The sequence below is a fragment of the Girardinichthys multiradiatus genome, chromosome 2 (genome assembly GCF_021462225.1).
Source record: "Girardinichthys multiradiatus isolate DD_20200921_A chromosome 2, DD_fGirMul_XY1, whole genome shotgun sequence".
Classification (NCBI taxonomy): Eukaryota; Metazoa; Chordata; class Actinopteri; order Cyprinodontiformes; family Goodeidae; genus Girardinichthys; species Girardinichthys multiradiatus.
This window is the reverse complement of record NC_061795.1, coordinates 22,720,141-22,748,118: the sequence shown is the minus strand read 5'-3', so window position 1 is coordinate 22,748,118 and position 27,978 is coordinate 22,720,141. Positions and strand designations below refer to the sequence as shown.

General features: G+C 39.9%; 1 protein-coding gene across 1 annotated transcript; it reads left to right on the top strand.

Annotated features, from left to right (window-relative positions):
• Nucleotides 1–221: 221 nt before the first annotated feature.
• Nucleotides 222–27,429, top strand: LOC124855378 (potassium/sodium hyperpolarization-activated cyclic nucleotide-gated channel 3-like). Its single transcript, XM_047345197.1, has 8 exons — nt 222–1,473; nt 11,460–11,883; nt 15,511–15,672; nt 16,149–16,367; nt 18,429–18,575; nt 18,907–19,147; nt 20,179–20,343; nt 23,692–27,429. Exons 1-8 carry the CDS (start codon nt 812–814, stop codon nt 25,197–25,199), a joined length of 3,528 nt encoding a protein of 1,175 aa, XP_047201153.1. The 5' UTR covers nt 222–811; the 3' UTR covers nt 25,200–27,429.
• The last annotated feature ends 549 nt before the right edge of the window (nt 27,430–27,978 follow it).

The window sequence follows — 27,978 nt, the reverse complement described above, 5'->3', positions numbered from 1 at the left end:
GTTACCATATATGATGATCTATTATTATCATTATTGTTATTGTTATTATAAAAGCGTTTTGCAACTTAAAACAACAATTCATTCAGATTACAGTGTGTGCCAGTTGTTTAGTTGGTGCATATCACGTAGGTTTCTCACTTTGATAGAAATGAAATATCTTGTTTTCCAAGTGAACCCTGGACTCCAGGGAAGGTTCCCATCCCTGAATAATTGCCTCCAATTGTCCTGACAGAGCGGGGTGGGCGCATCCCGTCTCCAACGGCAACCCGAACGATTAGCTCCATCAATATTCACGTTATTGGAAAGCAAGAGGCTTTTTGAGGAGGATCAGTGATGTCAGCGCACTGTGGATGCCCGTGCCAGCTGCGTGCGTGTGCGTGTTCACCTTGCACTGGGAGAGAGCTCGGGTATTTCGGAGAGGGGGAGATGCTGCTTTGTCATTGAGGAGCTCAGCAGCAACAGCATTCTCCCACTCCGGCACGTCCGACGCTCAGCATGCTGCATCCTGATGCGCTCCCGACCGCGCTCTCTCAGCTCACTTGGATTTATATATGCGTTTCTTGTGTTTTATTTTCACCCCAGTATGTGCGTGTTGACTAAAGCGGCTGCATACCGTTGACTCATGTCAATGTTTGAACCATGAGAAGAGCGGCACGTCCCAAGTGTCAGAGAAGATAGGACCCATCCTGCGGATGTGCCGTTGCAGCTTTGCCTCCAGCGGGAGCCCAACTGTGTGAGATCCATGATTTATCCCTCTGTTTTCACGGGCTGTCCTTAGAGAGCACCCTTTTCCTCTTCTTTTTTAATAAAAATGGAAAGGTTCCAGTCTTCCAAGCGCAATCGGCTCTACAGCTTGCCGCAAAACATTGTGCAAAAAAATACTGTGTCTGACAGTGAAGGAGACAGCGGCGACAAGGACGGTAAATGGAAAAGTATTCGGCTAAAACATTTGTCCTCTTCGACTCCCGCAAGCAGTTGCAGGAGCATCGATGAGGCCAGGAGCGAAGACTTGGACAGGGACGTCTCAGTGCTGAAAACCAACTTGAACGGGGACTGTCGCTTTTACCGGAGCAGCATCTCTTCCATCACCGGGAGGCATCTGCCGGGCTCGGATCCAGCGGAGCAGCGGCGCCTCCTGTCCGAGACCGACGCCGGAGCCAGCGAGAGTTCACCCGGGGAGCCCGGCCCAGGGGCCCAGGACCGGGCAGCGGGCGGGCTGGTCGGCGCACCCGGTCAGCCGTCCGTGTTCGACCAGTCAACTTTTATCAAGTTGGAGGGCGCGGATCAGATAATACCCGAAGATGACCGACTGTACCAGGCTGGCTTCATGCACCGGCAGTTCGGGGCCATGCTCCAGCCGGGAGTCAACAAGTTCTCCCTGCGGATGTTGGGCAGCGAGAGGGCCGTGGAGCATGAGAGGGAGCGCGTCAAGTCGGCGGGCTTCTGGATAATCCACCCATACAGTGATTTTAGGTAATTTGTTATCACCAAAGCTGAATTTACAGGTTGTACTAATTCGGTCAAACTGTTTAGACTCATGTGGCCTTAACTAGCCATTAAAAAAAACTCTTAAATATGTTTTCATTACCAAACATGATCACCTGTGCAGAATAGATAATTCATAACCCAGATGTGTCTTGCATGAGAAGGTTTGAATTCTTTGGACATGACTTAACTTCTGGTGAATTAATTTCAAGCAACACTAAAATGTAAATCAAATTATTATTTATTATTGATGTAACCAAAAGGACTTAAATTGCAAATCCTCCAACATTCTGGCGTCATTGTGCTGCTCTTAAAGCACATAGACAGGGTGTAAGCTCTTCTTGTGTCCGGCTTGGAGATGTGTGGGCGTGCGTGTGCATGGTTTCATTCACACAGGAGCAGTATAGCTATCCAACCCACCAATTTTCTTATCAGGTTTTTTTATGCATTCATTACACTCATCCCTTTTAACCGCCTGATAATTCCCTAATTTTACCAGCCACGCTGCACCGCTTCCCTGCTCGCTGCATGCGGGCCGGATGTATATCACCACCATCAAGGGATTTTCATGACATATAACCTGGAGGCTCGCTGTCATCATATTGTACGCTGATGTGTGTCACTGCAGCTTTTTTTTCCCCACTCATCTGAATTGCATTTTTTTTTTTTTTTTTCAAGCTAGAACAGTGGATTACTGAGAGTGTAGCAGCGGCTTGGAAATGGGGTAATCAAAATAGGGTAACATGACCATTCAAGATATTAGAAGCACACATCAGTGGAGATTATTACAGCACAATTAGTCTAATGGAGCAGAATCGGTGTGGACAGGGAGGGGACACACCACAGAACACAGACAGACAGAGGGAGAGAGATGTGGAATAAAAACAAGAGAGATTTAAATGAAAATGATGTGGCGAGGAATCAGGGTGTCCAGCTGTTGACTCTAAACTGGTTGTATGAGGTGTTGTTACTTCAGGGTCTGTTTGGGTCACATTTTGTGTAAGGACAGGGTTTTGGGCTTCTACGGCTCTAAGATCAAATGCTTTTCAGCCTTTTTAAGTTGCAGCACAGATTATTGGAGGATTTTGTTGTTTGGCTTTTATCAGGGCGAGCATGGGAAATGCTCCATCTTCATTTGCAGAAATATATAAAAAGCGCAGACGAACACACAGTAAGTCAACTGAACACACTGTAGCAAATACAGTGCTTTGAAAATGTATTTCCACCTTATAGATTTCTTCTGTTTCTTCAGTTAAGTCACACTGAAACTGTTCATCACATTTAAAAGATAATCTATGTAAATTTATAATCCACTTTTTACATGATGATTTCATTTACTGAGAAAAGCTATCCAGACCATCCTAATCCTATGTTAAAAAGTAATTACCCCCTGTATTTAATTATTGGTTGTTGCAACCTTGGCAGCAACAACCTTTATCAATGTTTGTAATATCTGGCAACGAGTCTTTTCCATCACTGTGGAGAAATATCGGTCCACTCCTCTTTCAGAACAGCCTCATTGAAAGTTTTTTAAGCATGACAGTCTGTTTAAGGTCATGCCACAGCATCTCAATCAGATTTAAGCACGGCCTTTGATTAGGCCACTCAAAAACCTCCATTTTGTTTTATTTGAGCCATTCAGAGGTGGGCTTCCTGGTGTCCTTTGGATTATTGTTCTGCTGCATAACTCATGGCTGCTTGAGCTTAAAGTCACAAACTGATGGGTGGACATTATCCTGCAGGAATTTCTGTGAGGAAGAAGAATTCATGGTTCCATATATGACGGCAAGTTGTCCAGGCCTTGAAGCAGCAAAGCAGCCTCAAACCATCACACTACCACCACCATGTTTGACTGAAGTCATTATGTCTTTTTAATAAATTGCTTTCAGTTTCACACCGCACGTAACAGGACATACATATTCCAGAAAGTTTCATTTTTGTCTCAGCAGTCCACAGAACATTTTCCCAAATGTTTTGGGGATCTTCAAGATATTTTTTGGGAAATGTGAAATGTGCTTTTGTGGTTTTTTTTTTGGTCAGCAGTGGTTTTCACCTTAGAACTCTAAAATCGATGTAATTTTTCCCCACTCTCTCTTTTTTTTATTGTTTCATCATGGAAACTGACCTGCAGTGCTTTAGATGCTGTTCTAGGTTCTGTGTGAGCTCCTTGATGAGTTTTTGATGCAGTCTTGGAGTAATTTTGGTAGGCTTGGCACTCCTGGGAAGGTTCAACACTGTTTCGTGTTAGAAATGGCTTTGTAACACTTTTCTGACTTAAAGATGTCTTTGTTTCATCTGTCCTGACATTTGTGGTGATTTCTGAGATGTTTTTTAGTGTACGTCATGCTGCCAAACGGGTTCTGTTTAAGTTGTTTTTTGTTTCTTCAGGTCAGGTAGTAATCAGACTTTGAAGTGGCTACTAAAACTGAATACAGCATTTAATTAATGATTTGACATAGGAGGGAATTACTTTTTTATGGGTTGGTCTAAATCAGGGATTCCTAAAGTTGGGGGTCAGGACCCACCTGAGGGTCGCAAGATGACTTCAGAATCATTGTGATGTGACCCCTGAAGAGTATGGAGGGCCAAATGGGACAAAACTAAGTAAATAAATATATGATAAAATAAATAAATGTACCATTAATTGTCCTACTAAACATTTTATTGTACCATTTATTTATTTCATACAGTATTAAATAAATAAATAGACCATAACATTATGCAACTGTATATTTATTTATTTAATAAATAAATATAGAATCAAATAAATATATGTATTTTTAGAACCCTGGTCTAGATAGCCTTTTCCCCTAATAAATGAAATAATGAACTGAAAATAGCTTTTTGTATTTACTGAGGTAATCTTTCTTATCAAAAATTGCTAGATGATCTAAAACATGTTAGTGTGTCAAAAAAGCAACAAGAAAGAATAAAACTGTAAGAAGGCAAATACTTGTTTTCATAGCAATGCATTTTGTCCTCTTGTATCTTTTTGTCTTGTACACCAGAGAAGTAAATGCTGTGTGTCATAAAAAGCTTTCTGTGAACGCAGCAGCAGACAAACTGAACTGGCACGCTGTGCAAATATGGTTAATATGATTGCTGGTGGGCCTGAGCCACAGTACAGGTGTGTGTTAAGCCACTGAGCTGCATGCAGGCTGTTGTGCTTCAGCTGCGAGCTGGCAGTGACAGATAAGTATCTCTAGTACAAATGTGATCCCTTTTTTTTCAGCCATCCTGATTGATCTAAGCTCCTTTTACCATTTTAAGCCTTGTTGTGTTCACTTTGCCCATAACTCCCCTGACTTTGTGCTGTCTTAACGTGGTCGCACGCTGACCCAGATCGTGCCCGATTCCTCGAACAACTCTTGTCAGGGGTGTTTTAATTGCAAATGCTTACACCACAAGGCTTTTTCTCTATGCCAGAGGGCTGCATGTTGGCAGCTCACTCAGCTGATGAGCCAAGAAGATGGTCTGCAGAGGATGGCAGTAATGCATGGTCCCTTCAGACCTTTATTTTATTATTATTTTTTTTATCCAGCTGTTCCAGTGTTCTGCAGCCCTGACGCGAACAGAGCTGTAATGCTAACTACTTAACATCTGGCTGATGGGAGCTGACTTCTGGAGATGACATGGATTCCCAGGAGATAACGGTGGATTTAGTCAGAGTGGGGACTTGCAATTAGAACCAGTTTGTCAGCGCAGAGACAACGGGACAGATGTGGAGAGGAATGCAAATGCTTTGTTTGGCAGAGAACAACAGAAAGCTGATTAGGACAAATGGTCTCCGTTCCTCGTCTCTTCCTACTTTTAGTGCAGGTTCTATATAATTAAATTCAAGATAAAGAAGCATTCAATAAGCACAGTCTCATGTGAATGCTACACTACAGTGCTACAGTGGAGGCTTAATTACTGAATTTCTTTGTGACTGATCAATAGGTCAGGGATTCAAGTTCAACCGATGCTAAGCTGCCACTGTGGTACCCTGAAGGCCGTAACCCTATCAACCTTGTATCATGGCTGACCCTATGCTTTAACTCCGAACTGAAATATGTCACATGTCTATGTATTGTAAAAATGTTTCTTTATAAATAGATAAAGGGTTCTTCGAATGTTCTCAATATTACAGAAACAAATTGATCTGTAGTATAATGTTCTTAGTTTATGATAGCGTACACTTGAGTCACCATTTTAATAAGAGGCCAACAAATTATTTTCATTCAAGTCCTTTTTAGCATATAGGCAGATGATGTTTTAACATATACAAACAGATTCATTGGTAAGCCCTCTTAAAGATGTGTAAAAGCCGTTTAATGGAGGAGCATAAACAGCCTGAAAACCTTTATTTAGTGGAAGGAAAAATAAAAAATAGCTTTTAAGAAAATTAGCAGTGCCAAAGTTAATGGCACCCTTAACAATCCCTTTACAATAATTTCACCCCAGGTAATTATTTATTTATGCATGATTAAGTTATTCAGAGTTTCTTACTTTTAGTAATCCATGACAATTTGTTTTGCTAGGTAGTTAATATGATGTGCTTGATGTGACACAGAGGCCTATTTCTTTTAACCACTGACCACTAGGCTAATAATGTTATTATTGTTGTTGTTATTATTATAGATTTTATGGTAATAGTGTGCTTTTTTATACCGCCATGCTAGAGTGGCATCCTGTGGTTACAACCCCTCCAAAACAAAGATTAGACATTATACTGTCATATTCAGTAAATTGAGAAGTTTATTTTTTTCAGTAACTCCATTTATTAGTGTAAAACATTATGTAGATTAATAACACACAGACTGATGTTTTCAAGCCTTTTTTTGTTACTTATGATGATTTCTCACATACAACTAATGAAAACATGACATTTGAGATTAGAATACTACCTCAGGCCAATAAAAAACTATTTTTATTTAGAAAATGTGGGCTAAATGAAAAGTATGTTTAATATCTGCTTAAAGGTTGTTATTTTCAAAAGGTACTTTTAATCTGATGACTGTTCTGGGACTTTAAGTTTAACTCTTGGTCAGGTGAGACTAACATTGAGCTTTTCTGCAACACTGGGTTTATCTGGCATGAACCAAAGGATGAATACATAGAAAGGGAGCTTAAGCCCACCTCTAAGTATGACTGAGGATCTGTGATGCTGTGGGCTTGCTTCTCCTTGAAGAGCCCTGGGAACCTTGTTGAGGTACATGGCATCATGAACTCTTTGAAATACCAGGACTTTTTCAGTGAACATTTGTTGGGTTCTGCTAGGAAGTAGGTCCTTGATACATCTTTTAAAATGAATAACCCATAACATTTGGCCATAGCAACACAGTGATGGAAAATAAACCTTCTGTCATGAAGCCTCAGTCCCCATATCTAAACTCATGAAAAATTAGAATACACCATTAAATATTCAGTTCTTTGTAAGGAAATGTTCACATATGAATGTCTCATTTTAAATCTCTGGAAAAAACAGAAATTACTATTGTTTTACTCTAAAGGAAATAACAAGTTCTTTCTACCACAAGAGAAAATAAAGACACCCTCCACACTAACTAATTAAGTGTTACCCGTTTTCGTTGAAATAACTTCAGTAAAACCCTTCTTGTACCTGTCTAGCAGTCTCTGACATCGGTCTGGGAAATGTTTGGCCCACTCCTCACCTTCAGCTGTGAGATGTTTGGGGTGTTTCAAACATGTACAGCCTGTTTCAAGTCTGAATTTGATTAGGATTTGGGCTTTTACGAGACCCAGGACTTTCTATTTCTAAGTCCTTGGTGGGTTTACTGATTTACTTTGGGATGTTGTCATGTTGCAGTGTCCAGTTTGCTTCAGCTTATTTATTTTTTTTACAGATGGTCTCACATTTTTCTCAAGCTGACTACAGGTGTAGTCAGTGCAGTAGTAGTCAATTTCTTAATCCGGATTTTCTTTCTTTGCTGAATAAATGTTGTGAAAATGTTCTGTATTTTTATTATACTATTCAATAAAATATTGTTTTTAAGGCTTTTTGCACACCTTTACCAGGGTCGCTGCATATTTTCATCTGTACTTGTTGGCTGCCTTTTCATTCTGTATTTCTGTCTTCTTTCAGGACCAGAGAATGCCACATTTTTAGTAACCCATTGCATCTTCATGTGAGCTCGACTTTTGTCATTGTGGAACAGCATGCCCAACGTTTATGTCAAACACTCACATCCCATTTCCTTTATTTCCCATAAATCTAGTGAGCGATAACAGCTTATTTCACAGTCAGTGGGTAGCTCGATGTGACGCGTACATCCTGGCAGGTCTGTCTCTTCATGCTGAGGTTTGTGCTGACCATGTAGGTGTACCAGGACACCTGCTGAATTGGTTACAGGTTAATTAGGTCTCTGAAATTGACAAGACATGCGATCTCATACATGCATGTGTGCATACACAGCGTGGCCTGTCATAAACTGTTTCTCATGGAAGACTTAAATGTTCCTGTGGCTATAATAATATCCACATTTAAATCTGACAATGTTAAACTGTATTATTATAAGACTCAAATTTTCAGAGTCATTTATGAAAGTTTGGGATTTTTACAATTTTACCAGTTTTAAAATATGCAAATTACATTTCTCATAAAAACTGTATTTGCTTGTGGGCAACTCATGTTATTTTCCCTTTTCAACCCTGAAGTCAAAACATCAGCTCTGAATTATAAGAGTTGTTTTGTAAATTCAACCATTCTTTTCTCCCATTTCTTGCAATGTTAAGCTGAATCAATTTGTTTTCATTGTTTCTGCTTATTTGGACAATATTCTGGATTTTGGATTTTCAGTTTCAGAGGGAGGCTGCTGACTTCAAAGAAGTTAATTTCTTTTTCAAGTTACCACAGGCCCAGAATCGTAGTAGAAATGCAGCTCATACTCATTTTGCACACAGCTCACACAGATGTGTGCAACAATAATATAGTGTGTGCAACACACTATATTATTATATATTAGATATATATTATAATAATTCAGTGTGTGCATATATTATTATATTATATATATATTACAAACACTGATTCAAAACCCTGTTTCTGTCTGCCGTTTTGTTAATGCCCACAGTAAGAGCCCAGAGATCAAAATATTGAAAAGCATTTCTCCTAAAACCAATACTGATATTTTCTTCACTGATTATTATGCTATTACTTGAAACTGTCCAGAATTTGCACAAAAAAAAAGAAAAATCAGTCAAATGAGTCATGTACTCCCTTTGGTAATCGGTTTGCTAAAACACAGAGGACGTCTGAAATGATGCATGCATAAGAAAAGCATTAATATGAAAGTGACATGAGAACATCCATCCTTCTAACTGGAGAAAGCTGTTTATTAAAATTGTTCCTTAATTAAAAAAACATCTTGCATCATAAGGCTTGTGGTTTCTGGGGAATGTCTTTCATGCATTTCTCTCCTTTATTTATTCTAACCTTTGGTGTAATAAATATTAATATCAAAAACATATTCTTGCCTATATAGTAGATTGTTTACAGTAGAGTTAGTTGACTTTTACTAATGCTTTTGCTTTTAAAAAAAAATCAGCTCATGTAACAGCCCTCCATATCAGGATTATCAAAATATTCTTTGAAAAAAGATGTGCAATGATTTATAACATGATATTCAGGGGTTGGACAATGAAAATGAAACTGAAACACCTGTCATTTTAGTGTGGGAGGTTTCATGGCTAAATTGGACCAACCTGGTAGCCAGTCTTCATTGATTGCACATTGCACCAGTAAGAGCAGAGTGTGAAGGTTCAATTAACAGGGTAAGAGCACAGTTTTGCTCAAAATATTGAAATGCACACAACATTATGGGTGACATACCAGAGTTCAAAAGAGGACAAATTGTTGGTGCACGTCTTGCTGGCGCATCTGTGACCAAGACAGCAAGTCTTTGTGATGTATCAAGAGCCACGGTATCCAGGGTAATGTCAGCATACCACCAAGAAGGACGAACCACATCCAACAGGATTAACTGTGGACCCAAGAGGAAGCTGTCTGAAAGGGATGTTCGGGTGCTAACCCGGATTGTATCCAAAAAACATAAAACCACGGCTGCCCAAATCACAGCAGAATTAAATGTGCACCTCAACTCTCCTGTTTCCACCAGAACTGTCCGTCGGGAGCTCCACAGGGTCAATATACACGGCCAGGCTGCTATAGCCAAACCTTTGGTCACTCATGCCAATGCCAAACGTCGGTTTCAATGGTGCAAGGAGCGCAAATCGTGGGCTGTGGACAATGTGAAACATGTATTGTTCTCTGATGAGTCCACCTTTACTGTTTTCCCCACATCCAGGAGAGTTACGGTGTGGAGAAGCCCCAAAGAAGCGTACCACCCAGACTGTTGTATGCCCAGAGTGAAACATGGGGGTGGATCAATGATAGTTTGGACTGCCATATCATGGCATTCCCTTGGCCCAATACTTGTGCTAGATGGGCTCGTCACTGCCAAGGACTACCGAACCATTCTTGAGTACCATGTGCATCCAGTGGTTCAAACATTGTATCCTGAAGGCGGTGCCGTGTATCGGGATGACAAGGCACCTATACACACAGCAAGACTGGTGAAAGATTGGTTTGATGAACATGAAAGTGAAGTTGAACATCTCCCATGGCCTGCACAGTCACCAGGTCTAAATATCATTGAGCCACTTTGGGGTGTTTTGGAGGAGCGAGTCAGGAAACGTTTTCCTCCACCAGTATCACGTAGTGACCTGGCCACTATCCTGCAAGAAGAATGGCTTAAAATCCCTCTGACCACTGTGCAGGACTTGTATATGTCATTCCCAAGACGAATTGACGCTGTATTGGCCGCAAAAGGAGGCCCTACACCATACTAATAAATTATTGTGGTCTAAAACCAGGTGTTTCACTTTCATTGTCCAACCCCTGTAATTGCTTATATTTAAAACTGAAAGGCAAAAATTACTCATAATGGTGTTACAGTAGTAGGACATTGAGTATTACAACAATAATAAGGTTGTTTATAATATAGGTTGTTTATATTTTGCTATATGAAGTTTAGCAAAAGTCTAGAATAAATACCCTTCATGTAGGAATCTAATTCTGGAAAATATTATCCCAATTCTCTGCTCCTAATAAAGCAGGACAAATATAATAAGCCGATACTAACTAAATAATAAGTTGAGCTACCTTCTCTGGCAGCTAGCCTGCAGTCGGCTGCTTAACAGATGTGCCACTTGTATTTTTAAAACAATGTTGCCTTAATCAGATCGATGAGTGGAGCTCCTTCAGATTACACGTCGTGACTGTTCTTGTTTTAACAACCTAAATTATTTCCTAACAGCTGATTTCTTTTCACCCTTCACAAGAAAAAAATATTCAGTTCAGTCTGTTTAAATGGCTCCCGTTACCTAGAAACAGCTGCTTCATTCTCATGTTTTAATGCATTTATTTACAATAAACGTATTAAAAATTTAAACGTTGACAGAGAAGTGGTCCATTTATAATATCATTTTTTAAAACTGTGGTTCCTTCTAGATGGTTCTACATGGTTGGTGCTCCTCTATAAAAACCTTATTAAGATCATCAGCTGACAAAGTCTTTAATCATGTTAATGAAAGATGACAAATGTGCTGTTATTTTGCCTACTTACCTGTACAATGTCTGAGAGAAAAGTTAGAAGTGAGAAAAAGCATTTATCTGGGGCTTCATTCCTATGTTTCTTTCCTCCCAGAAACAACAAACTTCGGTTTAAAAAAAAGTATTTTAATCGGTAAGTTTTGATGTTTAAAACTTGAGCCTTCAGTTTTTGTTCTTACGTTTAAGACATTAAAGATTAGTGTCAAGTTTAAAGCAGGAGGGAGGCCTTATCAACACCAGATCACCACAAAGACTGTTCGTATGTGTGTAACAGCCTGAACTGGGATTGTGCCCGTGCACACAGTCACCAAGCTTTCGCCTTGAGGGAAAATGTTGTCTTATTTCCATCTTTGTGTTTCAGGTTTTACTGGGACTTGACCATGCTACTGCTGATGGTGGGAAACCTCATCATCATCCCCGTGGGCATCACCTTTTTCAAGGACGAGCACACACCGCCATGGATTGTCTTCAATGTGGTCTCAGACACATTCTTCCTCATGGACCTGGTCCTCAACTTCCGCACTGGCATCGTCAAGGAGGACAACACGGAGATCATCCTGGACCCGCAGCAGATCAAGATCAAGTACCTGAAGAGCTGGTTCGTGGTGGACTTTGTCTCCTCCATACCTGTGGACTACATCTTTCTCATTGTGGAAACTCGCATCGACTCGGATTTTTACAAGACGGCGCGGGCCCTGAGGATCGTCCGCTTCACGAAGATCCTTAGTCTGCTTCGTCTCCTGCGCCTCTCTAGACTCATTCGCTACATCCACCAGTGGGAAGAGGTAGATGACTGCATCTGTTTTCAATCTTCATTTTTTTATTTACCCTGATTTAAAGGATTAATAGTAGTCTGATTAAGGTTTAACAGCAGTCAAGATTACCTTTTTAGTCATTAAAATATATATAAATATATAAATATATATATAGATTGATATTTTTGTACTTTTAATTTAAATCTTTTCAGTCTCTATTGTAGGGGTAAATATCTGTATATATGCTACAATATTAGTTGTTAATCTGTAGTTTTGCTGCAGTCTTACCCTTGAATACTTTTTGTAAAACCTATACACAGTAAGATTTCTCTATTACCTTTTTTGATCTTGCATTATATCAATACTCTTTCTTTCTATTGCTGAGAGAAGCAACAAGCACTTGATGTTGCCGCATAATACGTTTTTTGAGGAGATCCGAATTTTGCAGCAGATTTCTGACTTCTGATTTTTTAAGCTTTGATAAGCTTAATACTAAGTTCAGCAGATTTCTCCTTAAAAACTTTAATATCAGAACAGCATTCAAAAATCTTTTTCAAGTGTGTTTTCCTGTGGTAGGTGTTCATGGATTTAAAAAAAAAAATAAAAGTAAGCATGGACAGCCACTCAGCTGATTTAACAGGGAACCAATAAAGATAATCTAAAATTTAACAAATATAGGCACTGAACACTGTGGAACTCCACAAATAACCCTGGTGTGTGAGGAACCTGAGCAAACTGGAAACAGATATAGACCAATTTTCTGCTGTGCTGATCTTTTCAACATCTTAGAGCCTTTGTAAGAGAATATTGTGATCGACTGTGTCAAATAAATGCAGCATTGAGATCCAACAGGACAAGCACAGAGACAAGTCCATTATCTGAAGCTTTGAGCTTTGAGTACTTTTTTTTAAGACTTATACATAAGAAAGAAACATTAAATGTATGTTTGTAATTTATTAAGGTTTAGATTAAACCTGGATCCAAACAGTCTAAACACAGATCAGGTTCTACTGTTATTTCTTAGGCTACACCTTACTTAGTGAAGACCTAGTTATCATGTTCTGGAGAATGCCAAGAATTTAATTTTTAATAGAATGAATTTTATTTATAAACACACCAATAAAGTCCTCACTGCTGAGAGCTAAAGGAAAGGACAGAGCGATGACTCTGTGTAAATCTGACTACCGTACTAAAAACAAATTTAGGATTATATTTTTGTTCTTCTCTATTAATAAGAATACATAGGGGTCAATGTAAATTATTTGTTATTCTAAAAATATAGACAAAATGATCGCCAAGATGACATTTTAAACAGATTTTTGCATCTTATATAGCCAGTTAACGTGGTTAGCATTACAGAAACAGCTGAGTATATGTCCTAGAAGATATTTACCTTTACCAGCGTGTTCCATAAAGCACTGCGGTCAAAAGCTCCAAAGGTTAAAACAATATTTTCTGTATAAAGTCTTGCTGTCTCTCGCCCTCCCAGTCTGAATAGACCTCGTGCCTAGCCTTGTTGTTGAAAATACAATGATGCCTTAACTTATGAAGTTTAATTCGTCGTGTTATGTTTAGATGGTTTCGGATGAGAAAAATGTACTTATATACATATTTTATAAAAAAACACAAAACTTTACTGCAATTAATCAGTTTTTTTAAGTATAATGTACAGCATTTACCTTGGGGATCAGATAACCTGAAGATGCTGGCGGAATCTTATTCGCGTATTTTTGACCTATTCGCTGCGCTTTCCTCACTTTCATCTACAAGGGTTTTCAATAAAAAAACATCAATTGGGATCTGTTTCATCCTCCCTTTCAGAATGTTTCTGTAATTAGTTATGCACGTGTTCTTAAATAGTGCCGTTGCACGCCTAGTTGCAACATTGTCTGAGTGTTACTTTTGAATAAAGCCAACATTTCCTGTTTCTCAGTTTTAGAGATAATCTCCTCTATCTCCTCTGCGTGCTGCTGTATCTGTAGCTCTTTTTGCTCCTCCATCGTTATTTCCTCAGAGTGCTCCTCCATGAGCTTGTTGATGTCACTGTCAACCATGTCCAGGCCCATAAGTTTAAACTACCCCTGACTGGCTTCGCTTGATGCCTCGTCAGTAGAAGTGCCTGTGGTTTGCTGTAGCAAATTAGGGTAAATACACTACCGGTCAAAAGTTTTAGAACGCTTTTCTCACTTAATGGCTCTCTTTGTTTTCATGACTATTTAAATTGTAGATTCTCCCCAGAGACAACAAACCTGTGAATGAACATACATGAAATAATGTGGTGAACAAAAAGTGTGAAATAACTCTATTTCACACTTTTGTTAATAGTGTGGCTATTTTGTAAGATTTTTACAAACTATCCACCCTTTGCTTTGATGACTGCTTTGCTCTCTTAGCTTTCTCTCCATGAGCTTCATGAGGTGCTCACCTAAAATAATTTTCCAAAGAGTCTTGAAAGAACTTCCCAGACATTCATTGAGAGACGGCCACAGGTTAATATTTCAGGCATTACAGTAAAGGGCTGCCATTTTAAGTATTCTAAAAAATAACATATTTAAAGTTATTTTACAATTTCTGGTTTGCTACATAATTCCATGTGTTTATTCACTGTTTTGATGCCTTCATTGAGAATCTATGTACAATGTCAATAGTCATAAACATAAAGAAAACCATTAAACGAGAAAGGCGTTCTAAAACTTTTGACTGGTAGTGTAGCTTGTGCCTTCTCACAGCCTGTGTTACAATGTGTCCTGCGAGCTGCTTCTCCAACAACCACATCATCAGCAGCTTCTGCATATTTTTATGGATTGACATCCGCTGTTATTTTATGATGTAGTCTCCTTCTGCTTCAGTATGGTGCAGATTGGACAAGTCCTGCGTTCGTACTGCTTCACCAAGAGGACTACATGCACACCTAGGTCATGTTTTCTGATCGTTTCTTTGTTTAATGCAACGTCCACTTCTTCTCACCGCTGTCCTTTGCACTCACTTTCTTCAAACTCATGGTTGGAAAAACAAAGTTTTGCAATATAACTGTAAGCAAAAATGTGAGCGTTTATCTGAAGTTGGCTCGTAACTCCTTTGTTGGGACACTCGTAAGTCCAGAATTCATTGTAAAAGATTTCTCTTTAAGTAGTATCTTGCATCTTTGCGCTTCTTCTGAAGTCATTTTTAAGCCCCTTATTGATACTGAAAATGGCCAACTTTAAGTCTTCTTCACTCTGTAACAGCAACCACACCGAAGAGGGTTGTTGTCAGCACAACCTGGTAGCTCTTAGTATGCTGTGTTCAGTGCTCAGAAAAAGATCAGACTTTTCCATTGCAGAGGTCATCAGTCAGGGTTAATTGCTAAAAATAGGACGAATCCAGTCACCCACAGATTTCTTGCATCTTTAGTTTTTAGGCTGCTTCTTTGACACAAACAATGTATACACACTCAGCATTCCAACTGAATAATAGCTCTAAAACAGCCTTTGCCCCTCTAAAAAGCGAAGGATTGGTTTGGCACGTCATGTATATCTCAAATCCCCAAATGGCTGTGGAGAGAGTTAAATATCACAGGTTTATTGTGTGTTTAAGTGTGAGTGTGTGTGTGTGTGTGTGTGTGTGTGTGCATTACCACGCCTTGTCTCATTATCCTGCACATTAACTCTTTCGCAGGTCTTTCACATGACGTACGATCTCGCCAGTGCTATGGTGCGAATCATGAACCTGATTGGCATGATGCTGCTGTTGTGTCACTGGGACGGCTGTCTGCAGTTCCTGGTGCCAATGCTGCAGGACTTTCCTCCAGACTGCTGGGTCACTCGAAACAAGATGGTGGTAAGTTAATTATTGGGCAGGTTAGGTTAATAAAAGATCACAAAATATTCATGTGAAGGCATTATGTTGTATTTATACCTACAGACTTAACAGGTATTACTTTAAGATTCTGTGCTCCTCGTTAATATAATGGATATTAGTGTTTATTGACTAAATATTTCACGCTTTATCTTAATAACTGTAAGGCATAATGTAAATAAAGTCTTCTTGGGCATTTTTCCGTATGTACAGCTTAAATGATACTCTTTCTATAGATTAGTAAAACAAAAGCTAAAGTAACTACTGCCATGATATTAGGAGCACTAAATAAATGTGGTGATGGTTTCCAACAGACAGAGCCTTCAGCAGGATAAATGCCCTCCGCCTGCACTCTTTTTCTTAAACTCTAAACAAAGCTCCCACCGACATGATGCTACAGTAGCACTGCTGCATACTTACTGATGAACTTTCACTTCCCGCCTCCACATCTCCACCAGAACGACACTTGGGGTCAGCAGTACTCCTATGCCCTGTTCAAAGCCATGAGCCACATGCTGTGCATCGGGTACGGCCTGTACCCCCCCATCGGCATGGCCGACGTGTGGCTCACCATCCTCAGCATGATTGTGGGCGCCACCTGCTTCGCCATGTTCGTGGGGCACGCCACCGCCCTCATCCAGTCGCTGGACTCCTCCAGGAGGCAGTACCAAGAAAAGGTGAGATTTTTTTCTGGTGTGGTTTGTAGTGTTAGGATGTCTTTAAGCAGCTGTACCTTTAAAAACTAAATGCTCTGATCAGGCAGAACATTTCAGGAATTATGATATAATTTCCCAATCTATATACCAAGCATATGTCACTAGCCCTAATATGACCTAAGCTCAAAGTGCATCTAAGAACATGCTGTTTGTTGATGTCTTCATGCATTTTTAGCTTTGTATGCATTTTGAGCTTTTTATTCATTTATTGTGCAGGAAAAAGTGTTTTGATTTTCCAGTAATCTTCTTCCAGATCACCGGCCACAGAAGATCAAGGGAAAAGTGGCAACTTGTTTTACCTGGTTAACTGACTGTTGTATCACTTACTTAAATCCTTTATAATTAGAAATTCTGAGGAAATGTTCATCTGTAAAATTTGGGAATACGTATATTATTAAACAGCTTTAGCTGCTATATTTCATTCTGCAATAGTGTATGTGAAAACACAAGTTTCTGAAACCCGATGCTTGGCTAAACAATCCTAATTACAAAGTCAGAGCTACAATAGGATGGTTTAGATAAAAAAAAAAGATTAATGTGTTAGAATGGTCCAGTCACTATTCAGATATGAATCCAAATGTGAGTTGAAAAAGTTCACAGATCATCTCCATCCAATCTGACTCAGCTCGAGCAACTTTGCAAGGAAGGAAAATTTCAGTCTCCAGATGTGAAGAGCTGGTAGAGATATACAGTACCGTGGAAATGTTTTAGGCGGGTGTGAAAAAAATGGTTTAAACAAACAATGCTTTCAAAACTGGAACTGCTAATCATTTATTTTCATCAATCAACAAAATGCAGTGAATGAACAAAAGAGAAATCTAAATCAAGTCAATATTTGGTGTGACCACCCTTTGCCTTCAAAACACCATCAATTCTTCTAGGTACACTTGCACACAGTTTTTGAAGGAACTTGGCTGGTAGGTTGTTCCAAACATCTTGGAGAACTGACCACAGATCTTCTGTGGATGTAGACTTTCTCACATCCTTCTGTCTCTTCAAGTAATCCCAGACACACTCCATGATGTTGAGATCAGGGCTCTGTGGGGGCCAGACCATCACTTCCAGTAAGTCTTGTTCTTCTTTACGCTGAAGATAGTTCTTAATGACTTTGGTTGTATGTTTGGATTAGCTCAATTAAAAATAAACAATCATTTATATTTCTGAAAGCACTCTTTGTTTACAGCATTTTTTCACACCTGCCTAAAACTTTTGCACAGTATTGTACATCAAAAGACTGCAGCTGTAATTGCGGCTAAAGGGGGATCTACAAAGTAATTACACAGGACTGCTGAATTGCAATTTTTTGATTATTCCTTGTAAAACAATATACAACCATGTATTGTCATTTTTATATCTGGATCTGATAAAAAAAAAAATTTCATTAGATGCTGAAATATTTCAATACCTGATTACAAGAACTTATTTTTCATGCCTAAAATCAATTTAAATATTTAAAGTGGACAACAGGAGCTTTGCTGGCTCTTTGGTGTGAAGTATAAAAGGAGACAAAGACATCTAGAGAATGAGGAACAACCAGAGAAAGAGTGAACTCACTTTTAGATTGTACATGTCCGCCAATGTGCCTTTTTGATGGATAAAAAGAGACAGATATGGCACAGATTTAATAACAACGGAGCAGATGCTTATGGCAGGAAGCGCCATACGTACACTGGGTGCTGTGATCATCGGCGCTGCTCTGCTGGTAGAGTACACTGCTGAAGGACACGCTGGTTAATGTCATTAGCTGCAGCCTGCAGAGCACAACTGTATTTGTCAGATGGGGCAGAACCACAACACCGCACTGTGAGCAGGTTTCACAGATGGCCTGACAGTTGACTTTTAACATAATGAGATACATTATAGTCCACCTCTGAGCCAGCACATTAATCAGGTTAATATATTCATTCTGACATGACTTTGCGTTTTGTCTTTGCTGTTGCTTTAAAGCTGCCGTTAGCAGGCAAATTCTTTGATTGGTCAGGAACAGGTTTAAAAAGTTAAAATCTTGTTGTTTTGTCTCAGTATAAACAAGTGGAGCAGTACATGTCCTTCCACAAGCTCCCCGCTGACATGAGGCAGAGAATCCATGACTATTACGAGCACCGTTATCAGGGGAAGATGTTCGACGAGGAGAGCATCCTGGAGGAACTGAATGAGCCGCTGCGAGAGGTCAGCTTTCATCTGAACAACACAGTCCAACTGAGCTTGATTTATATAAGCTGTACCATGTCAGCATAAATGAGAGCATCCCGTTCTAAATGATCCTCAGATAATTATTGATATAATCCAATATGGCTGCCGTACTTTCCATGATAATGTTAATAGTCTTGTAATCTGATTAGTAACGGCCATATGAGGGCCGCGAACCTTATTAACGGAGCGCTAAGCTGCTTTTATAATGATTGAAATATACACATGCAGCGGTACGGGTGTTGTGAACGCCTCGCCGCAGCAAAAAATTAATTAATTAATTAACAAGCGCTTTTTGCATCCTCCTCAGGAGATCATCAACTTCAACTGTCGCAAACTGGTGGCGTCCATGCCGCTGTTCGCCAACGCCGACCCCAACTTTGTCACCTCCATGCTGACCAAGCTGCGCTTCGAGGTCTTCCAGCCGGGCGACTACATCATCAAGGAGGGTACCATCGGGAAGAAGATGTACTTCATCCAGCATGGCGTTGTCACCGTCATCACAAAGAGCAGCAAAGACACCAAGCTAATGGACGGCTCTTATTTTGGAGGTGAAGTCCTAACACACCTTGCTGGGCGCTCTGCAGAGAGAGGGACGAGAGGAGAGGAGAGGAGAGGAGAGGAGAGGAGAGGAGAGGAGAGGAGAGGAGAGGAGAGGAGAGGAGAGGAGAGGAGAGGAGAGGAGAGGAGAGGGGAGGAGAGGGGAGGGGAGGGGGGTGTGAGGCAGTTTTAATGTGTGTGAAGGAATGGTGATTGTAAGATTTGTTTGAATTTAGTTTGCATGGGCACTCAACAGATTAACTTCCCCGACTATTACAGCTGGTTAAAATTGTCATCTCCTTAAAAGGCCTCGTGACTAAGAGGAGCAAATCTCTGCGATCTTTGAGTCCATCTGTGGAGTTCTGCCCGTTGTTTAAAGCTTAAACCCAGAACTTTCCAGTTGTTTTCTTCTTGTTTGCATCACCTCAACCTGCAAAGGTGCAGCAGAGGCACACGGCAGCCATTATTACAGTGACTAGGAATAAACAAACTCGTTGAAAAGTAGAGTGAAACATTTCTAATGTACACTTGCATATGTTTCAGGGGAATTGTTGTGATTTATAGACATATTAGACATGATCAAAAATCTGTATGTGTGAAGCTAAAGGAGAATGTCCATGCGAGTGTGTTTTATATCGTCAACATGCATGTTCTGGAAAAAAACAAAAGATTTATGTGCCACAGCTCTTTTTTTTAATGGGGCATTATTTTATTTTTCTGATCTGGCACGACAGATGAGGGCAGGACAAACTGTAAGCTGCAAAAATTGCATTAAGTGCTCCATCTGTGGGGGTTCGAAGGCATCAGTAGGTCCACGTTTTATCTTCTCACACTAATATGACTGTTTCTCACTTTTCTTTTGGAAATGGATCTAAAACGACGTGAACTCAGCAGCTAGGCAATATACATCTTGCATAAGGAGTGGGAAATTGTTAAATACCACTATGTTAATAATCCCTACTTTTAAAAAATGCTTCTGTTAATACAGATCTTAAACTCTGCAAACAAACAATTTAACTTTTACTTTCCTCCATCTTTGCAGAGATCTGCTTGTTGACTCGAGGCAGGAGGACAGCCAGCGTGCGAGCAGATAACTACTGCCGGCTGTACTCTCTGTCCGTAGACAATTTCAACGAGGTGCTGGAGGAGTATCCCATGATGAGGAGGGCCTTTGAGGCCGTTGCCCTCGACCGCCTGGACCGTATTGGTAAGTTGTTTGCATAAATGGAACCATGTGTCAGTTAATTCAGAAACTTTGGAGAATTCTCAGTTTCCTCAAAAAATAAAGTAAAACGTTAAGTGGAGTAAGGCTTACCAGGTGTTTTTTACCCACAGACTTGCAAAACAATTAACTCCCCTCAAACCTTTCCACATTTTCTCAAATTAAAAACACAAACTTTGATGTATTTTGGGATTTTATGTGATAGATGTAAAAAAGGATAAATGATTATCCAAATCTTTTCACAAATAAAAATCTGAAAAGTTTGTTGTGCTTTTGTACTCAGCCCCCTGAAGTCAAAACTTTGTAGGGGCACTTCTTACTGCAAATATGGCTGCAAGTATTTTTTTGTTTGTCTCCGACAGCCTTTGTCATCTGGAGACTAAAACTACCCAAAACAGCCCATGCTCAGTAAGATTGGATGGAAAACATCTGTGAACAGCTTTCTCGTTTTGCTATAGGTTCTCCGTTGGTTTTAGGTCTAACACATAACATGCATTGATGTGAACCATTGCATTATAGCTCTGGCTTTATGCTTAAAGCTGTCCTGCTGGAAGGCGAACCTGTGCTTCAGTCTCAAGTCCTTAGAGCCTTTAACAAATGTTCTTCCAGGATTGTCCTGTATTTAGCTCCATATGAATTCCCATCAACTCTGACCAGCTTCCCTGTTCTTGCTAAAAAAAAGGATCCCCACAGCATGATGCTGCCACCCTCATGTTTTGAGGTGGGAATGATTTGTCTATGGTGATGCGGAGTGTTGGCAGGATGTTTTGCATGTAGACCAAAAAGTTCAACTTTGGTCTCATTTGACCAGAGGACCTTGCTCCACATTTTTGCTGTGTCCCATGCATGTTTTTTGGTGAGTTACCAGGAGCCTCAAGGCTGCTTCTCAGATTAATGCTCTTTTTGCCTGGCAAGTTAGTTTAGGTGGACACTTTCATTTTCAGCTGATTGACTGATCTGAGCTCCATGAGATATTCAACCCTTGGGACATTGTTTTTTACCTAACCCTGCTTTAAACTGAACTTTATGTTTGCATTGTGACAAAATGTGAAAAGGTTTAAAGGGGAAGAATACTTTGCAAGGCACTATAACTCATGGATCATTCAACTTCACAATGTAATGATGGAATGAAAAATTTGGGATTTTAATTAAAAGTGGAAATAATTAACTGGCATCAATCATTGGTCAAACATTTATTTTATTACTGGACCTGTCTTAGGAGTTTTCAGCAGAAAATTTTCCATATTCACTGGAAATTCACTTTCATTGTTGTTGAGCCCAAAATTAATCACATAGATGTAAATCTAAAATTTGTCATTTGAACCAAAACATTGTTTCCAGTAGGAAATGATATACAATCTTTGCAGGTTCAAACATATTTACATTGTTCTCAACAGTCAATGAAAACATTTTTGTTGATCCCACCTCAGATTATAAGATTCTAGTCAGGAATCTAACAGGATCACTGAAAATCTTAAATTTACTTCCAGGCAGAAGAAACATGAAGAATAATTTAAACCTAAATCTGCCAGGGATATGTATAATTTTGGGTTAAACTGCATAAAAGTAGGTTTAGCGTCTTGTAACCTTATGAACTGGTCCAGAGCAATATTTCTAAAGGATTTCTAAAGTTATCTTTTGGATATTTCCTGCTTCTTGTCATTGATTTTCAGTCCTTGTATCTTACCATCTTCAGAAACGTGCAGCTCCAAACTCAAGGGATGTATAAGTAAAGAAAAATCAGGACCAATCAACAATTTAACTTAGAACCCATTTATAATATGTTGTAATAAACTCTTTTCATTTTGCAAACATTAAATAGACTGTAGATTTTCAAAAACCAAAAGACTAGAGGAAATCAGGATGCACATATATTTTAATAATTCACACTGAAACTCCAGAATAAAACCAAAGGTATGTTGCTTATATCTATAATCAGAGCAATAATTTAAACTGTAAAATAATTAGAGCTGCTACAAAAAGGATGGACAAGGAGCCATGCTTATCTTGTCATTACATACGGTAAGTAGGATTATAGGAAATAATTTCTAAGCTAACTGTAGAGAACTGCAGAGAGGCTCCATAACAACCATATCAGGCTATTTATATATCAACTAGTTGTCCAAGTGTGAATCCAGGAAAAAATCCATTTTCTGTCCTACCATCACAAACGTAAACCTGCAGTTTGTTTGGTGCTAGTTCTTTAACTGGAACTGTGTGTTTTGTTTGATGACTTTTTTTGGTAACAAAAGTCTAGGTGGGTTTTTGTAAACCAAAAGAGGAACACTGAGAAAGCCTCTTATGCACACTGTTAAGCATGATGAAGGATCTGTGATTCTGTGGGCCTGTTTCTCCTCCAAATACCATCATGACCTTGTTAGAGTGTAATGCAAATTATTAACAGCGAATGTACCAATAAGTGTGATTGTTGTGATTTTGATTTCTGTTATTTCTTTTGGTGGGATTTGTTTCCCCACTGCATATGTTCTCAAATTAATGGTTGGATTTTTCTGTTTTCCGGTGTCAGATTGTGTTACTGCAATAAAAAAAATAATTTATTTTAAGGCTTTTCACACATCATTATCAAGGGCCAGAGTACTATAGTTTAGAATCACACGTTAAAGGAGACGTTATTAATCTTTTTTGGATGTTATCTGCTGTAGCATCCAAAAAGTCAAGCTAACAAATCATTATTGGCACTAAGTAGGAAAATAAAGCTAAAGCTGAACTGGATAAGTCATTTTTTTTACTAATTGGGAATAATAAAGTAATTAGATTTAACTGGTTTTAGATAATTATTGTATAGATGCACCAACAAGACTTTTCCCGTTAAAATTTTTTTCCAGTTTTCTTTGAAGTCTCATCAACCGATTCTGAATTGACAGATTCTTATTTTTTTTTTCCAAATGGACTGTCACATATAAAAGAGAAAAAATGTGCTACGGTTAATAATTTTGGTTACAACAGAAAATTAAGGGAGTACAAGATTATCCCTATGTAAACATCAAAACAAAGGTCCCTAATTGCACCTGTTTTTACTAAAGTCAAATAGGAACATATTGTTGGTAAATCTGTTCATAGAATGAAAATGGTAGAAGTTTATAGATTTGATGAAGAAAACCAGAATTTCAGTATTTGACTAAGATTTTTCCATGTTTGACCTGCCTATCACTGATCAGAGCCATTCAAGGAAAAATTGGCTGATTCCAAGCTCTGGCCAGTTGTTCAGGTTATCTCGAAGTGATTGTTTTGTAAATGTGGACTCCCTGTGCTGATGAGTTTGTGGTAGACTTTCATTCAGTTGAATGGCCTTCTCTTCTTCTATCTTCACAGGAAAGAGAAACTCAATACTTCAGCATAAAGTCCAGCATCACCAAAGTTCTGGCACATTAAATCTGAAAGAAACAGAAATCATCCAAAGAATCGTACAGCATGACCGCGACATGGCCCAGTGCACACAGCTGATCCAAAGTAGCACTGCACAGAGTTCAAACCCTCCCGCTGCTCCCCCATCACCTACCCCTCTCATCTGGACCCCACTGGTTCAGGCCCCACTACAGGCCGCAGCTGCCACGACACCACTGGCTCTGGCCTTGGCCCACCACCCCCAGCTGCCTCCGATCCTATTCCGCAGTCCTTTGGTTCCTGGGTCTGGCTCCATGAAGGACCACAGCCATTCAAGGAGGATGCACATAGGAGGGAACACCTCTAGTAGCTATGGATCAGTTCCTGGTTCCCCTGTTGGCGCTGCTAAACCTAGATCTGTGGTTGAGACTCCCACATTAGGGTTTGCTTTGCTCCAGCATCACTCCACTGGAGTTTTATCACCCACTGTGATGTCGCAGCCCATCTTTACGAGCAGCCTACAGCCTCTGACCCCTCTGCCCACTCACCCACCTCTTTATCAGCCTTCTCGCTGTGGCATGACCCCAGTTTTCCCTCTCAGTCAGGCCACCGTCTCCTACACCTGTTCTGCACAGCTTCACCCTCAGCCTTTCCTTGGTGCTATGACCACTCCACCTCAGCCTTTAGGGTTACTTCAACAGGGGGCGCCAACAAAGCTGGCAGGAAGATTTCCAGCCCCGGCCATTAGCCCTTTGATCTGCAGTTCGGTGAACCCCATTCTGAGCCAGCTGCAGCAGACCTATCACCCATCCAGCCTCAACAGAGTGACCAGCACATCAAGCAACATCAACCTCCCACATTTTCCCATTATAACCAGCAGGCAGCCCACGGTGGGAATCAATCCGCCACCTTTAGCAGGTGGAGCTGGGGCCGCCGCCTCTCTGGCCCAGCACACTCTGGCAGGACTACAGTCGGTTTTCCTCCCGCAGGTTCTCCCCGAGCACTCGGCCCTCGCCTCCCTGGCCCAGTACGGCTCGGCAGATGCCTCGCCTTGCTGCACCCCTCCTCTCCACAGCCCCGCAACACAGAGCCCTGTGAGAGCACGGATGGTTCACCACAGTGAGCCGCCCATCACCACCAGCTTTTACAGCTCCTTGCCCCTTCAGAGCTCATGCCCAGCCAGGTGGGATTCCACTTTGAGAGAGACAGCAGGGTCCTCTGTGGATCTCTTTACCCAGGAAATAAAGACAATCTCAGGCTCCCACCGCTATTTACACCAGGAAAGGCCTTTGGTCATGAGCGGCTCCTCAGAGGGGGCAGCGGGGGGCTTTCCTTCCCCCATGGCAGTCAATAAACCCTACACGCCCATCCCGGGTCAGGGTCCTCCTGTCAGTCGGACACAATCAGGGCCTGAGCCTCAAAACCGGCTAACCGGTGATAAGTCTCCAGTGTTAGAGAGTGAACAGAAACAGTCCAAACTTCCCTCCAACTTGTGAGAGTCAGACACACCCTCCTTTACCTGCTGGGCAACAGAGGAGCCCCCCCATCTTGGCATGTTTTAATGTTAAATTCAGTGCTGGGGGGTGTGTTGTTTTAATCAGATGAGAGATCCTTTTAGTTTTTAATCAGAATGGATGACAGACAAAAACATATTTTTTCTACAGAACATTTTCAATATGATTATAAAACCCAAAAGTATTAATGGGTATATATTTAAGACCTGATAAAAATATCACTTCTTATATATACGATATTATATTCTAATCTTCCTCTGTGATTTGTTGTCATTTATTTGAAACCCTTACTGTTCAGGCAATTCTTTTGGTTCCCTTTTTAGCTCCACCTCTTCAGCTGAAAAAAATATCCACACCTCTATATTCAGTTTATGATTGAAACCAAAAATTACTTCCCTTTGTTAATATCCTTTGTGGAGAGCGCTGGGAGTGCCGTGTGAAGGCAGGGTCACCCCCTCGTCCTCGTCATTCTCCACAGAGATGTACGGCGCTACAGACTGTGCACTTTGCTCTTTTCAGAGATCACTGCAGCTCGAAGGATTTGACGACGGCACGTCTTCCAAGAAAGAAAGCTTTCTCAGCAATATTGCACACCCAAACGGGTCAACCTGCTCAGACTGCATTAAAAAAAACAAAGCAATGAATGTAACAATGTCAGTCTGGGGTGGGGAGTAGGTTTTGAATGTGTGGATGAACATGAACAGACAAAACAAATCAACCTGAGTTGAGGTTTGTGTGCCGTGGGCATAGTATGCAATAATCAGTGTTTTTTTGGGGGGCATATAAAGGTACTGCGAATTGAAGCACTTGTGTCAAAACAGTGAAATTACTGGTGAGTATCATTCAGTTAGAATAAAACTGAAAAGCTTATTATAGTGATTCAGCTCAAATTAGACATATATAGATTCATAACGCAGAGTGATGCATTTTAAGCCTTTATTTGAGTTGATGATGATCTACAGTACAGTATCTGCATTTTGTTTTGCTGCTCTTTTTGCTTGAGTTACTGCATTAATGCGATGCGGCATGGAGGCGTTAGCCTGTGGCTCTGCTGAGCAGGGAAGGCCTATATGGGCTTCAAAGATTTTATGATTTCTTTTTTTTTTTTAAAGTCAGTTGCAGTGTTTTGTAGATTGGATGGCAGGGACTGCATGTCACTGCAGTCATTATCCCTGAAACACAAATACTGCTCTTAAAAAAGATCAGGCCAGTTATTAAATAGACTATTCAGGACTTTAGTAATATGAACTAATGCAATAGTGCTAAACGACACAAAATAACTAAATTTAATACAATTTTTTAAGATTTTGTACATTTACTGCTGTTGTCTACATTGTTTCCCAAATTATGTTGCAAACCTGTACTAAAAAACACATGCATGACCCATATGTTTCACTCCACTGTGAACAGTGTGCAGTATCCAATCCTCAAACTTAACAAAATTAACAGCAATTAATGCATCATTTTCTGTGTAATGGATCTATATAATATATGATTGTTTTTATTAAATTAGTGAAAGAAAATCACGTTTTAATAATATTCTAATATATTGAGATCTACCTGATTTTGGCTTTAAAGTCATTACTATAAGGGAACTGATTAAAACATCTTGAAACCAGCAATGCACTAAGATTGATGTGAATGTTTCTTGCACCAGTCAAAAGGGCTAAAAGCAGTCACCTGGGCACGTGATCAACACCAAAACCCTGATGGGTCATATTGCTGCATATTTACCTTTGTATAATGTTCGATTGTAAAATCCAACATCTGCTGTTGAACGGTTGCTGCTTTGCGATGCTATGCCGCTATACTGAATGAAAAAGACTGCTTTATGAAACCACGATGACATCCTTTTAGTAGTTACTGTGTTTAGGTGACATGTTTTTCATTCTAGACTGTGAGCAGTGGGCCAGACTCGAGGTCCAACCATTGATGACCAGGGGCTTCAGCTCCCTGAATCTTGAGCGGTCCTCCATCCTTCACTCCTCCATCCACCTGCCAGCAGCATCAGCTGGCTTTTACTTTAGCTTTATTTTAAATACATCCAGTGTTCAGGAGTCTAGGTGTAAGTTATTGATCTGTTTATTGGTCTATTTTTCATTTTGTTGCCTTTTTAATCACCAAATCTGATCATTTAATCTCCTGTATATTAGGCACATTTTATTTTAGCTACTGAATTTAATGCAATAAAAATGGCATATGGTCAAATGATCTTCGGCCAAGCTCTGGGTTTCTTTTTGAAGAGCAGAGTGATGAGGCATCAGGAAAATCTGATGAAAAGGATGGCGGGGGGAGTCTCAGACTTTAAGCCGGATTATAAATCGAGAACAGCGCAGGGTTGTCCGGTGCCAATATTCAAAATAGCCAGGATTATAATCTGCCAGATACTCAATACAAAGAAAATTATTTGCCATGTTTATAGAGTTGGAAGTAATTGATTAGCAAGTAAAGAGGTATTTAATGTGGTTAATTTAACAAGATTGTTTATTTTATTTTGAGATGAAGATGGCAAAGCAGATAAAACTCAAGGGGAGTCCTGGATAATAAATATGTCTTCTAAAAACCCCTAACTAAAAACTGTTTTAATATTGCTTTTAACTTTTTTTAAAAGTATTATTTGCAAATATATCAACATGAGTAGATTATTTAATGATACAGTGTAATAATATTGCACATATAATGCATGATTTATTTAATAATGAAAGCATAAATCACTTACTGCCTCCAAGCATTTCCGGGCAAGAATAGTTTTTGTGTTTAT